Source organism: Scyliorhinus torazame, chromosome 18 (assembly GCF_047496885.1).
Source record: "Scyliorhinus torazame isolate Kashiwa2021f chromosome 18, sScyTor2.1, whole genome shotgun sequence".
Taxonomy (NCBI): Eukaryota; Metazoa; Chordata; class Chondrichthyes; order Carcharhiniformes; family Scyliorhinidae; genus Scyliorhinus; species Scyliorhinus torazame.
The window spans coordinates 158,217,126-158,231,322 of record NC_092724.1 but is presented as its reverse complement, the minus strand read 5'-3'; the positions used below and the strand labels follow the sequence as shown (position 1 = coordinate 158,231,322).

General features: G+C 48.6%; 1 protein-coding gene across 1 annotated transcript in view; it reads left to right on the top strand.

Annotated features, from left to right (window-relative positions):
* Positions 1-14,197, top strand: part of prkcab (protein kinase C, alpha, b) — a 489,840-nt gene that overhangs the window by 408,174 nt on the left and 67,469 nt on the right. The window contains exons 9-10 of the mRNA XM_072483739.1: positions 9,587-9,718; positions 10,729-10,902. Of these exons, the coding sequence (XP_072339840.1) occupies positions 9,587-9,718; positions 10,729-10,902 (306 nt within the window). The remainder of the gene's footprint in view (positions 1-9,586; positions 9,719-10,728; positions 10,903-14,197) is intronic.

Sequence of the window (14,197 nt, the reverse complement as noted above, 5' to 3'; positions counted from 1 at the left end):
TTCTCAGGACGCGGCTGTTAGCTGCGAGAGTTGCCCTTGAGAAGGTGGTGGTGAGCTGCCTTATTGAGCCGCTGCAGTCCACCTGGTGTAGGTACACCCACTGTGTTGTTAGAGAGGGAGTGCTGGAATTTTAACCTGACAGCAATGCAGGAACAGTGATATATATTCAAACCAGGATGACGTGTGGCTCAGTGATGTTACCATGCTCCCATTGCAAATGCTTTTCTAGGTGAGAGTCACAGATTTGGAATGAGCTGTCACAGAAACCTTGGAAAGATAGACGGCTTGGGTGACTGTCTGTGCGGAGTCTGCACGTTCTCCCCGTGTCCACGTGGGTTTCCTCCGGGAGCTCCGGTTTCCTCCCACAAGTCCCGAAGGACGTACTGTTAGGTGAACTGGACATTCTGAATTCTCCCTCTGTGTACCCGAACAGGTGGCGGAGTGTGGCGACCAGGGGATTCTCACAGTAACGTCATTACAGTGTTAATGTAAGCCTGCTTGTGACACCGTGTGCTGGTGATGGATGCCAGGATATTTAAGACAGTGATCAATATTTGAGCAAACTCTCACCGCACACACCAAATACCACACACACACCCGGTACCACCACCACACACACCTGACACCGTCTCCCACACCCGGCACTGTTCCCCACACACACCTGACACCACCCCGCTCACACACCCGACACCACTACACACTACCACGCAATCACCCCATTCACCTGTAATCATGCTCCCCCCTATCCAAACACAAACCTCCTGCAACATATACTCTTCATTTTCCACTCCTGAATGAGGCCTGTGACTCACTGACATTTACTGATGGGAAGTGAATATAATATTGTATAATATAATATAATATATTATAATATGGGCAGCACGGTGGCGCAGTGCTTAACACTGCTGCCTCACGGCGCCGAGGTCCCAGGTTCGATCTCGGCTCTGGGTCACTATCCGTGTGGAGTTTGCACATTCTCCCCGTGTTTGCATGGGTTTCACCCCCACAATCCAAAGATGTCAGGTTAGGTGGGTTGGCCTCGTTAAATTGCCCCTTAATTGGAAATAAAAAAATTGTGTAATATAATATTTTATGCTGTAAGGTTGGGAAGCGCTAGTTGCATTTTCCCAAAATCCCAGTGGAAGGGCTGTGGTTGCAACCCTGGGTACAAAGGGTAGCAGACAAGACAGTTAGTTTCAACGCAGTTGCATTAAACTAATAGCCCCTGCTACAGGGTGACGTTAGTGAGCAGCAGAGCAGGGAAGGTCTTGTTTGACTAAACATTTCGCAGAAATTGCAGCGTGTCCAAACATTGGGAGATGGGGGATGCTGTACGATTGCAGCATCAGCAGCTTAATAACATACCGTGTTCAAGATTTGTTGAAGAAAAGTGGCATTAATAGGAATGCAGCTATCAGATGGCTCGGGGACAGAATGCCTTGATGGGCTCTTTGTTAATATGGGTTGCAGGGACAATGTGAGTAGACGCTCGATTGCTCCACTCCAGTGTCTGAACATAGTTCAGCGTTAACTGTGGAAATAAGAAATGACATGCACATTTACCGCGTCCACTCACATCCTCCAAACCCAAAGTGCAACACAGCCAATAAATTGCTTTCGACGTGTAATTAGTTCTGTTATTTGGACAGTCCTGGCAGCCAATCAGCAGAGCAGGGAGTTAAACTGTTTTCCAGGTGAGGGGTGAATGTTGACAAGGCCAGCAGCACTCTCCACTCTCAGAGCACCCCGCCTAGAGCTCTGCCCACAGCCGGCAAATAAGGGTCAAGTAAACATCTTCCCCAAATGCCACACGTATGCCAACATTGCAGCAGCAACTTACACTTGTATAGACCCTTTAACCTTGTAAAATGTTCCAGAGCGGTTCGCAGGAGTGAATGTGAAACAGAATCTGACAACAAGCCAGATTGGGAGGTATTAGAACAGGGAAACAAACTTAGTCAACAGGGTAGGTTTTAAGGAGCTGTTGGCACAGGCAGCTGGAAACATGGCTGCTCACTGCAGAATGATTAAAAAATGGGGTGCTCAAGTTGCCAGGATTGGAGGTGCACATTCCTCAGCACAGTACTGAAGGGCCGGGTTAAATTGGGGCTTGTATGTTGAACCTTCAAGGGCCAAGAATAATACTGACGGAGCCAGACTGAGCAGGGGAGCTGCTGCTTGGCATGATAGCTGGCCATGGTTACATTTTGAATTCTGTTTATTGAGCCAATCAGCTGCTTTGACACTTTACAGTAATGTGCATTCTGCCGTGGGTCATCTCACCTGTTTAAAGGGGCTGGTTTAGCACACTGGGCTAAGTAGCTCGCTTGTAATGCAGAACAAGGCCAGCAGCGCGGGTTCAATTCCCGTACCGGCCTCCCCAAACAGGCGCCGGAATGTGGCGACTAGGAGCTTTTCACAGTAACTTCATTGAAGCCTGCTTGTGACAATAAGCGATTATTATTATTAAGGGCACATTTTAAAACCAGCTTTGTTCAGTAAATAGAGATTTGCAGAGTCATTGCTGGCCAATTAAATGGTTTGCAGGAATCTGAGAGCCACTTCCTTGTTGGCCCAGCTTGTTCTGCCCCAGAATGGCAGTGCCAACTCTGATGCCAACTAATCGTAGAATCAGAGATTGGTTGCAGCACAGACGGAGCAATCAGCTGACCCGGTCTCTCAGCCCTCCAGGTACTTATCCAATTCCTTTACGAACGAAAAACAGAAAACGCCGGACAATCCCAGCAGGTCGGACAGCATCTGTGGAGAGAGAAGGGAGCTGAAGTTTCGAGTCTGGGTGACTCTTTGTCGAACCTCTTTTTGAAAGCCTCGATTGAATCTACCTCACCTTCGGGCGACACATTCCAAATCCTATCCACACGCTGCGTAATAACGTTTTTCTGAATGTAAGAATAATCATTATTAGGGTCACAAGTAGGCTTCCATTAACACTGCAATGAAGTTACTGTGAAAATCCCCTAGTCGCCACATTCCGGCGCCTGTTCGGGTGCTCCGAAGGAGAATTCAGAATGTCCAATTCCCCTAACAAGCGAGTCTTTCGGGACTTGTGGGAGGAAACCGGAGCACCCGGAGGAAACCCACGCAGACACGGGGAGGACGTGCAGATTCCGCACAGATAGCGAAGCAAGCCGGGAATCAAAACTGGGGCCCTGGCGCTGTGAAGCAACAGTGGTAACCACTGTAGCACAAGTGGATAGCACTGTGGCTTCATAGCGCCAGAGTCCCAGGTTCGATTCCCCGCTGGGTCACTGTCTGTGCGGAGTCTGCACGTCCTCCCCGTGTGTGCGTGGGTTTCCTCCGGGTGCTCCGGTTTCCTCCCACAGTCCAAAGATGTGCAGGTTAGGTGGATTGGCTGTGATAAATTGCCCTTAATGTCCAAAATTGCCCTTAGTGTTGGGTGGGGTTGCTGGGTTGTGGGGATAGGGTGGAGGTGTTGACCTTGGGTAGGGTGCTCCCTCCAGGAGCCGGTGCGGACTCGATGGGCCGAATGGCCTCCTTCTGCACTGTAAATTCTATGATGAAATGAGGGCTTAAGTGGTTCGGTGCAGACTCGATGGGCCGAATGGCCTCCTGCACTGTATGGTCTATGTTCACTGTGCTACCCCTGTACTTCTCCCTCTAATCACCTTACACCGGTTTCCTCTAGTTCGTGACCCTCCTGCTAATGGGACCAGTCTCTGTCCACCCCATGGGCGAGATTTGCTCTGGGATCAGGCCACGGTGAGTTTGAAGCTGCAATGAATAGCCACCAGCAGGTGGCAGCATGAGAGCACAAGATTGACTGTGTGTGCAACCTGACATGTGTGTTATCTTTCTGTGTGCACCGTTTTCACACGGGTACTAATACATGCTTGCATGAAAATGGCGAGCTCAAAGGCCGAACCCGTTCACTCTGGCCTGACACGCTCGGTGTGGGGGACACAGTGAATCACCACAGTACAAATTTAAAATATTGTTTTGGACTGAACGAAAGGTTTTTCAGTCTCTAAAGCCAATGCGAAGCTCATTTGCTTTTCCGACGCATTTATCCTCAGCGCCTTATTTCCCCCACGCCAACTCCCTCAGCCCCTGCAAAGGAGAGGGGCAAACCGGCCAGAGTGCTCGTTGAAACTATTATACCATTGGGAAGCTGTCACCCCACCTCCCCCCACCAATGTTAATGAGAGCAGGACCCAGTTTGGCTGTGATGCCTCTTATGTTCGAATAGCCCGGTAACCATTCGTGACCAGGCTCTCTCAGACACGGCACTCACGTGGAGAGCTGCCAGTGAGGCTGCTATTAGAGCAGTGTTTTTCAAACTTTTTTTCTGGGGGCCCATTTTTACCAACTGGCCAACCTTCGCGACCCACGCCGGCCGACCTTCGCGACCCACGCCGGCCGACCTTCGCGACCCACGCCGGCCGACCTTCGCGACCCACGCCAGCTGGCATTTGCGACCCACCGTTTTCTCTTACCTTTAATGCGCGAGGTGAGCCTGCTTGGTCCTCACGATCTCACTCCAGTCAAGTTCACAGGAAGAGAGGGCTATGCGCATATCGGGTGCAGGATTCAGCCGGTTCCTTTGTGCCATCTTCACCTTTATGAGGATGAAAAATCCAACCTCGCACATGTAGGTCATTGCTGACAAAATGGAGGAATCGCAATCACACCCAAAGCACACGTTATGTCAGTGTTTGGGGTGTGTGACCTGCTCTCTGCCTCGCTTCAGGCATTGAATTTTTAAATAAATCTCCTCCTGGGTCAGCGCGCTGCCGTCAGGGGGAGGCGGTGCTCCTTGCTGGCCTCTGCGTCAGCGCATTGATGAGCGGGCACACATACGGAGTGCGGCCGCTTTTTTTAGCTGGTCTTGGCTGTCATTTTTAAAGCCGCTCGCAGCCGGCATTGTTAAAAGCCAGCTGCTGTGGCTGTTGCGTGTGAATTCCCGCGATCGGGAGCGCCGTGGGACCCCCACTTTGAAAATGCCTGTATTAGAGTGTCTACTGAGAAGGGAGCGGAGTAAAAGCTGATAAATACTGGTCCACCTAGCAATAAAATAACTTATTCACTGGATTCGAGGAAGCTGGGAGAATGACTGTGGGTACGGACAAAATGGGATCCGGGTGTGATATATCCAGCACTCTACACATACACAGGAAAGATTCAACAGAACAGACCTTCACAGAAGTTAAGTGCATCTAACCAGTTACGTAATTTATTATAATATAGGTAAAACAGCTCAGAATGAAAGCTATAACTTCCTCTTGCATTATTTAAATTCACAGAATATCTGGCAGTACCCGTTTAGGGAATAAGGATTTGCTAAGTAAACTCTGTAATTAGTGTCAACCCTTCAAGCTAATGTAACATACAAAACTGCTGGGATGTCAAGAAAAGTACTTCCACAAGCCACACTTCAAACTGAGTTTTGATTATGAGAAACCTCAGTCTAATTATTGTATAAAAGACCGAAAGTAATCATGGACAATGGGGAGCAGAAGTGTTCTTTTTTTAACCAATACTTTTTTTGATTTTTCTCTTTTGTTCAAAGGGTCTTTTGTGCAGGAAGGTCTGTGATATCAGGCTCCCAGCAGGGAGCGGGGTTCACAGGCGCGCTACAACCTCCCACCCCCGTCCCACAACACCCATGTATCCATATTCCAGTCAGTCAGGGCGAGGGAGCCAGCGGAGAGAGTGGACCGGTGAAAGAAAGTAAAAAAAGTAAAGAAAGTTTTAAAAAAAAGTACAAATGGACCAGGAAACATTAAAGGTCATGAGACCTGGTTTTGTTTTGGTTTTTTTTTATAAATTTAGAGTACACAATTCATTTTTTTCAATTCAGGGGCAATTTAGCGTGTTCAATCCACCTACCCTGCACATCTTTGGGTTGTGGGGGCGAAACCCACGCAAACACGGGGAGAATGTGCAAACTCCACACGGACAGTGACCCAGAGCCGGGATCGAACCTGGGACCTCGGCGTCGTGAGACTGCAGTGCTGCCACCATGCTGCCCGAGACCTTGTTTTGTTGACACTGCAACGGCAGCGTGCCCTTGGCACCAACTCGCACTGTCTCCTCCTCCACCTCTGTTGTGGGTCACTCAGCAGCACTCTCAGCCCTGAACCAGAGGTCGCACTCCAGAAACTTGCACACAAGAATCTAGGCTGACACTTCAGTGCAGTGTTAGGGGAGTGCTGCACAATCAGAGGTACCATCTATCAGAAAAGATGTGAAGCCTAGCCCCTGTCTGCCCCCTCGGGTGCACCTAACAGACCCCATGGCACTATATTGAAGAAGTGGAGGGGTGTTAACCCGAGTGGACCAACCAAATGTTTCTCAAACAACAGATCAGAATGTCAATTGTCTCCTCATTCCGTGTGGCTGTTTGTAGGAGATTTCTCTTTGCAAATTGGCTGTTGCGTTTCCTATCTTATACAAATATTCACCTTCCGAAAGTTCTTCATTGGCTCTAAGTCCTGCAGATGTGAAAGGTGCTTTATAAATGCAAATCTTTCTGTTTTATTATTCCTTTGAAATTCCTCCTCTAAAGTCCATCTTTCCTCTGCAGCCTCCCTCTACTTTACACTATTGCTTCACAACGCCAGGGTCCCAGGTTCGATACCAGGCTTGAGGAACTGTCTGTGCGGAGTCTGCACGTTCTCCCCGTTTCTGCGTGGGTTTCCTCTGGGTGCTCCGGTTTCCTCCCAGTCCAAAGACGTGCAGGTTACGTGGATTGACCATGATAAATTGCATTTAGTGACCAAAAAGGTTAGGAGGGTTATTGGGTTACGGGGATAAGGTAGAAGGGAGGGCTTAAGTGGGTCAGTGCAGACTCAATGGTCTGAATGGCCTCCTTCTGCACTGCATGTTCTATGTATAAAGCAAGGCTTGTGCTGCCTAATTGGAGAGTTTTCTCACAAACCCAGTTCGAAATAATGCAGTGTCAGGGACCTGGGCACTTAAACACAAACGCATAAATTGGGAGCAGGAGTAGACCATTTGGCCCCTCGAGCCTGTTCTGCCACTCGGGAAGTTCATGTCAGATCTGATTGACTGCCCCCATCCACCCCAATAACCTTTGACTCCCTTGTTAGTCAAGAATGTATCTACCTCTGCCTTAAAAATGTTCAACGACCCTGTCTCTATCGGTCTCTGAGAAGCAGGTTCCATACACTCATGACCTTCTTAAACTGTGAGGTGGATTCTCCATTCAACGTCGCTCCGATCAGGCGGAGGATGGAACAGCGAGGGAAAAAAGGAGCTAAGTGCTTTCTGCTGAGAAAAAGAAGTGAAAGCCCTTGGATCCTTTTGATGTTGTGAGGAGCGGTCAACCATAGCAACATTGTGGTTAGGATCAATGGAGGCTGCTTGAGATGCGTTCAAGCGTGAAGGGAAAGATAAATAAACATACCCCTATCAATTACTGGCTAGTGAAACGTATTGCTGTGCAAAATTGAATGGAAAATTTGCATTTTAAAGGCTGTCAAGGGATCTGAAGCCCTTTGAATTGTACTTGCTTTTGAGGAAGCCTCTGACAGCTGAAACAGCTACTGCTTTGAACACAGATGTTAGGGAAAGGTAAGTGAAAATGCAGTGATTCTTCACTCTGCTGCCTGGACTGCTCTGCAACTTTCAGGCAGGGGTGACTGAGGGGGTCTTTGTTTGGGGGTTCTGATGGGTGCTGGGGGTTGGTTGGGGATTCTGATGAGGGGATGGGGTCACCTTCGTGCATGCATGCTGTGGGCAGGTGACCTGGTATTCCTGTGGTGGGAGGGAGGATGCCCCTACTTATCAGCGGTGATGCGGGGGGGGGGGGGCGCCAGGATTTCCATTGTGCGGGGGTGGGAGGGGCTCACCGCCAGATCTCGGTATCAGGGCCGCCTGCTCAATGATGGCCCAATACCGGGATTCTGACAGAATCCGGTGAGCTCTCCCCCACGCATGGTAAAGGGGAGAGACTCGCAAAGTGGGCCATGCTCCTCGTGCAGGCGGAGACCAGGAGCGATTCTCCACTGGCCGGGGCACTTAGGCTCCAGAAGAGAGAATCCCGGCCTGTTTCTCTAGTTCTGGTCTCTCCCACAAGGGGAAACATCCTCTCAGCATCCACTCTAACAAACCCCTTCATGATGGGGAGTATTTAGAAACATTTTTTATCTTGCATTTAGTTTAAGAACCTGCAGTTACATAGTCATACTTTTATTTTATCTCAGAGACATAATACTAGGCAAAGCTCCTGAATTAAACACAAACTGTTTGGGATAAATCACCAACCTTTGTTGTATTGGGCGGCACGGTATCACAGTGGTTAGCACTGTTGTTTCACAGCGCCAGGGGCACGGGTTCCATTCCCGGTTTGGGTCACTGTCTGGGCGGAGTCTGCACGTTCTCCCCGTGTCAGCGTGGGTTTCCTCCGGGTGCTCCAGTTTCCTCCCACAAGTCCCGAAAGACGTGCTGTTAGGTGAATTGGACATTCTGAATTCTCCCTCTGTGTACCCGAACAGTCACCGGAATGTGGCGACTGGGGGATTTTCACAGTAACTACATTGCAGTGTTAATGTAAACCTACTTGTGACAATAAAGATTAAGATTATTATTCTATACGGATCACAAGGGGTGATTCTGGTCAGTGCCGGGTTAGCTGCTCTCAGATTTTGCTGTTAGAATTAGAGTGCCCATCCCTGGATTACGGTGCAGGAAATCCACTGGCGTTCCTGCTCTCCATCCGTCTTCGTTGACTCCAGCTTCCACGCGAACAGATCCAGGGACGTAGGACCTGAGTTAGATGGATAAGTTGGAGATGCTAGTTCTGTCCTCCCTGGAGAACAGAAGGGTGAGAGGAGAATTGATTGAGGTTTTCAAAATCCTGAGGGTTGGGATAGAGTGTACAAGGGGGAAACTGTTCTGATTGGTGGGAGGAGTGAGAACGGAAGGGCACAGTGGAAGGTAATTGGCTGAAAAAGCAATGAAGACAGAAGGAGAAACCTGGTACGTGCTGCCTGAGAATGTGGTGGAAGCAGCTTAATCAAAGCATTTGGGTAGGAATTAGATTAGCGTCTGAAAAGGATGTGCCGGGTTACAGGTAGAAGGTGGGGTAACAGCATCGGATGAATTGCTCATTCGGAGAGCTGATGCAGATACCATGGGCCGAATAGCCTTCTCCTGTGCTGGAAGAATTCTGTGATTCCGTGCATACGGGCGTTTAGTGAGAGAAGGGTCAGGTTCTGAGACGATTCTCCCCTTGGTCCAATAGCCCGTTGACACTCACTGCCTGGGTCGTTGTACATGAGCCAGTTACTGGAGGGTCATCTGTGGTAGTGTGGTAGACCCAATCAGTGGTACTGCTTTCATGAGAGAGGAGGAAGAAAACTGAAGATCACAGGAAATAATGTCACTGCAACAGATCCAACAATATCGTGCACTGATATTCAATTCATGATGTGACAAGAGCTGAAAGAGCTGTAGGTGCCACTTTGTGAACTGATTGTGCACATTAGCAGAATCCATTCCTGAACATATTTCAGTGTGGAGACCCCGTCTGGAGCCCAGTGACACTGAGGTTATCTTAATTTGTTTTCTTTCAATTCCCTAGAAAGCCAAACTTGGCCCTGCTGGCAAAAAGGCGATTGAGAAGAAACCAAGTTCGCCGACAAACAACTTGGACCACGTGCATCTGGAGGACTTCAACTTCTTAATGGTGTTAGGCAAAGGAAGTTTTGGAAAGGTTTGTAAAGCTGGTCCAGAAATTTAGTGACTCAAAGTGATCAAAGGCCTGGATGTTGCAGTTCTTTCAATGGTAGAATTGCTATTATTCGCTGTCATTACTCCTTTGAAACTGACAGCAACTTCTGGAGTCGACAAGTGATCCTACACTTCTACATAGGTTGTGATGTTGAAGTTCCCTCCAAATGCAAAGAATATAAATTACTGAATTGATGGGTGATCCCCCTCTTGCACTATTAGTCATATGATAAAATTCCTTGAAAAAGTTGCACCTATTTGAAAGTGGTTTTAAAACACATAAGTTCATAATTACAACTAAACAGCCTCACTGGCCTTGCTGGCGGAGTTTTATATTTGTTGAATGTCCAAGTTTATTTATTGCGATAAATTCATCATGTTATTACTTCATGACATTTTGGCTTCTAACTCAATCCCATGTGTATGTCCCAATCATTTATTTCACAATCTGTAAAATTTAAAATTAAATATGAAGGGATTTGGTGGTTTTTAAACTGAGTGGTTTGCTGTCTGAGAATGCTTCAGTGTGATTGGCCACTCAACCTGCTTGATGACATTACTGTGCATGTGTACAGCAGAAGAGTTGACCCCAGACTCAAGCCAACATTGGGAAAGAAGGAAATCTCGCCAAGGGAATCGCAAATTGCTTGAATTGCAATGAGTGGCGGATGTTGTTAACCATTTGGAAAACTGCCAGGTAGCACATGGAAAATTGGAGAGAAGTGGATTCAATAAATGCACTTTGCCTATGCTCGATTGGGAAGAGCTCAATGGAGAGACGGAAGACAAATGTTCTCTTGAGCAGTGACACTCTGCTGTTCACAGGATTAAGAGTTTATCCAAAAGAAGTAGCACCAGAAATATCACGTTATTATTTTGAAAAGTAGGAGAAAATAAAATCAGGTTGTGTAGATTTTTTTTGGTGTGCCAACCTGTTGGGCCTCCTGCGTTCTTGCACAGCTCCTTATTATATTCACTGTTTCCCTTTGACAGGTTATGCTATCAGAGAGGAAGGGAACCAGCGAGCTGTACGCCATCAAGATCCTGAAGAAAGACGTTGTCATTCAGGACGATGATGTGGAATGTACCATGATTGAAAAGAGGGTCCTGGCCCTGATGGAAAAGCCCCACTTCCTAACACAGCTGCATTCATGTTTTCAAACTTCCGTGAGTGTCTGCTCTTAGAAAATGGACGTCGCGCAAACTGGTCGTCAGGGACTTGCCGTTTAATTACTTCTCTTCTTAGTTTGTAATCATTAGAATTATTTTTCGGGGTTGCTTCCGGTTTAGGATAGAGACAGCTGGCCTCTTAAACAGGCTTTCCCCATGCACACCTTGTTGGGAGTGGACACAACCTCCTGTTGTGTGGGCTGCAGTCTCAAATACCTCCCTTGCATAGGGTAAATTTGCACCTGATGTGTAGTGTCTTTAAATTTAAAACAAAAAAAAAAAAAAAGTAGAGTACCCAATTTATGTTTTCCATTTAGCGTGGCCAATCCACATACCCTGCACATCTTTGGGATGTGGGGGCGAAACCCACGCTAACACGGGGAGAATGTGCAAACTCCACACGGACAGTGACCCAGAGCCGGGATCGATCCTGGGACCTCGGCACCGTGAGGCAGCAGTGCTAACCACTGTGCAAACGTGCTGCCCTCTAGTTTCTTTCCTTTTGATGTTCCTTTATCTGAACTTTTAATTACCTTTATTACATGAGCTCACCTTTGATGTGAAATCTAACCCCATCTTAATAACCTCAGCCAGTTATTCCTGAAACCTTCTCAACTTTGCCCCTCGCCTGAGGTGTGGTGACCCTCAGGTTAAACCACCACCAGTCAGCTCCCCCCCTCAAAGGGGAAAGCAGCCTATGGTCATCTGGCACTATGGAGACTTTACCTTTTACCCCCATCTTCCATTGTTACCAACTTGCCTTCCCAGTGTAGCTAGGCTAACCAACATTTCAAAGCCTTAGTTCCATTAATCCAGCCAAACTGTCTTTTTCCCAATTTTCATTTTAAAACATGAATAGCTTGTTTTTCCTTTAAACATACAACCACGCATTCCCAATTATTGCATTCCTTATTTTTTGCACTTTATCACAATGCCCGACGAAGGAGTTGTGGTCATGAGAGGATTCTTTGTCCAAAACGACTTAGACTTTCAAGTAGAAGTTTGAATGCAAATGAAAAATGTTTCCATTTACATATTACATAAAACTTACAGCACAGAAACAATCTATTTGGACCATCAATGCCGATCCACATGTGCCTCCCACTGCCCTGTTTTGTCTAACTCTAGCGTAACGTTCCATTCCTCTCTGCCTTATATCAACTCTCAACTTAAGTTATTCACTTCACCCACTGCAGATGGCAGCAAGTTCCATGTTGTAACCATTCTGGGAGTTACTCCGGAATTTCCAACAGGATTCGCTGGTGACTATTTAATATTATCCCAACTATTTAATATTCCCCCCCCCACTAGTGGAAACAGATTATCTACATCTAGGGCGCAATTCTCCGTAATCAGCGCGATGTCCGCCGACCGGCACCAAAAACGGCGCAAATCAGTCCAGCATCGCGCCGCCCCAAAGGTGCGGAATCCTCCGCATCTTGGTGGGCCGAGCCCTAACCTTGAGGGGCTAGGCCCGCGCCGGACTGATTTCCGCCCTGCCAGCTGGCGGGAAAGGCCTTTGGTGCCCCGCCAGCTGGCGCAAAACTGACTTTGCCGGGCGGCACATGCGCGGGAGCGTCAGCGGCCGCTCATGGCATCTCCGCGCATGCGCAGTGGAGGGGGACTCTTCCGCCTCCGCCATGGTGGAGACCGTGGCGAAGGCAGAAGGAAAAGAGTGCCCCCACGGCACAGGCCCGCCCGCGGATCGGTGGGCCCCGATCGCGGGCCAGGCCACCGTGGAGGCACCCCCCGGGGCCAGATCGCCCCGCGCCCCCCCCCCCCAGGACCCCGGAGCCCGCCCGCGCCGCCTTGTCCCGCCGTTCAAAAGATGGTTTGATTCTCGCCGGCGAGACAGGCATTCCAGCAGCGGGACTTCGGCCCATCACGGGCCGGAGAATCGCCGGGGGAGGGGTGCCCGCCAACCGGCGCAGCGCGATTCCCACCCCCACCGAATATCCGGTGCCGGAGAAATCGGCAACCGGTGGGGGCGGGATTCACGCCAGCCCCCGGCGATTCTCCGACCTGGCGGGGGTTGCATATTAGAACAATTTATACTCAACATGTGTAACGTGGAAGGGGCCTCCTTCGTGAACAGTTGGGCGAGGAAATCAATGCTTTGCTTCCCCATAGACTCAATACAAAATGCAAATTACACCTTTGTGGCCCATTTCCAGACAAAACCAGTTGTGGCACAGTGATTCACACTCTCACCTCAGAATAGAAGATTGTGGATTTGAGTTCCAATCCTGAGCATTAAACACAAAATCTAGTCTGATAGGTAACTGCAGTACTGAGAGAGAGCTACACTGTCGAGGTGATGTCTGATACTCCACTGCAGTACTGAGAGAGAGCTACACTGTCAAAGTGATGTCTGATACTCCACTGCAGTACTGACAGAGAGCTACACGGTCAAAGTGATATCTGATACTCCACTGCAGTACTGACAGAGAGCTACACTGTCGAGATGATGTCTGATACTCCACTGCAGTACTGACAGAGAGCTACACTGTCGAGGTGATGTCTGATACTCCACTGCAGTACTGAGAGAGAGCTACACTGTCAAAGTGATGTCTGATACTCCACTGCAGTACTGAGAGAGAGCTACACTGTCGAGGTGATATCTGATACTCCACTGCAGTACTGAGAGAGAGCTACACTGTCAAAGTGATGTCTGATACTCCACTGCAGTACTGACAGAGAGCTACACGGTCAAAGTGATATCTGATACTCCACTGCAGTACTGACAGAGAGCTACACTGTCGAGATGATGTCTGATACTCCACTGCAGTACTGACAGAGAGCTACACTGTCGAGGTGATGTCTGATACTCCACTGCAGTACTGAGAGAGAGCTACACTGTCAAAGTGATGTCTGATACTCCACTGCAGTACGGAGAGAGAGCTACACTGTCGAGGTGATGTCTGATACTCCACTGCAGTACTGACAGAGAGCTACACTGTCGAGGTGATGTCTGATACTCCACTGCAGTACTGAGAGAGAGCTACACTGTGGAGGTGATGTCTGATACTCCACTGCAGTACTGAGAGAGAGCTACACTGTGGAGGTGATGTCTGATACTCCACTGCAGTACTGAGAGAGAGCTACACTGTCGAGGTGATATCTGATACTCCACTGCAGTACTGAGAGAGAGCTACACTGTCGAAGTGATATCTGATACTCCACTGCAGTACTGAGAGAGAGCTACACTGTCGAAGTGATATCTGATACTCCACTGCAGTACTGACAGAGAGCTACACTGTCGAGGTGATGTCTGATACTCCACTGCAGTACT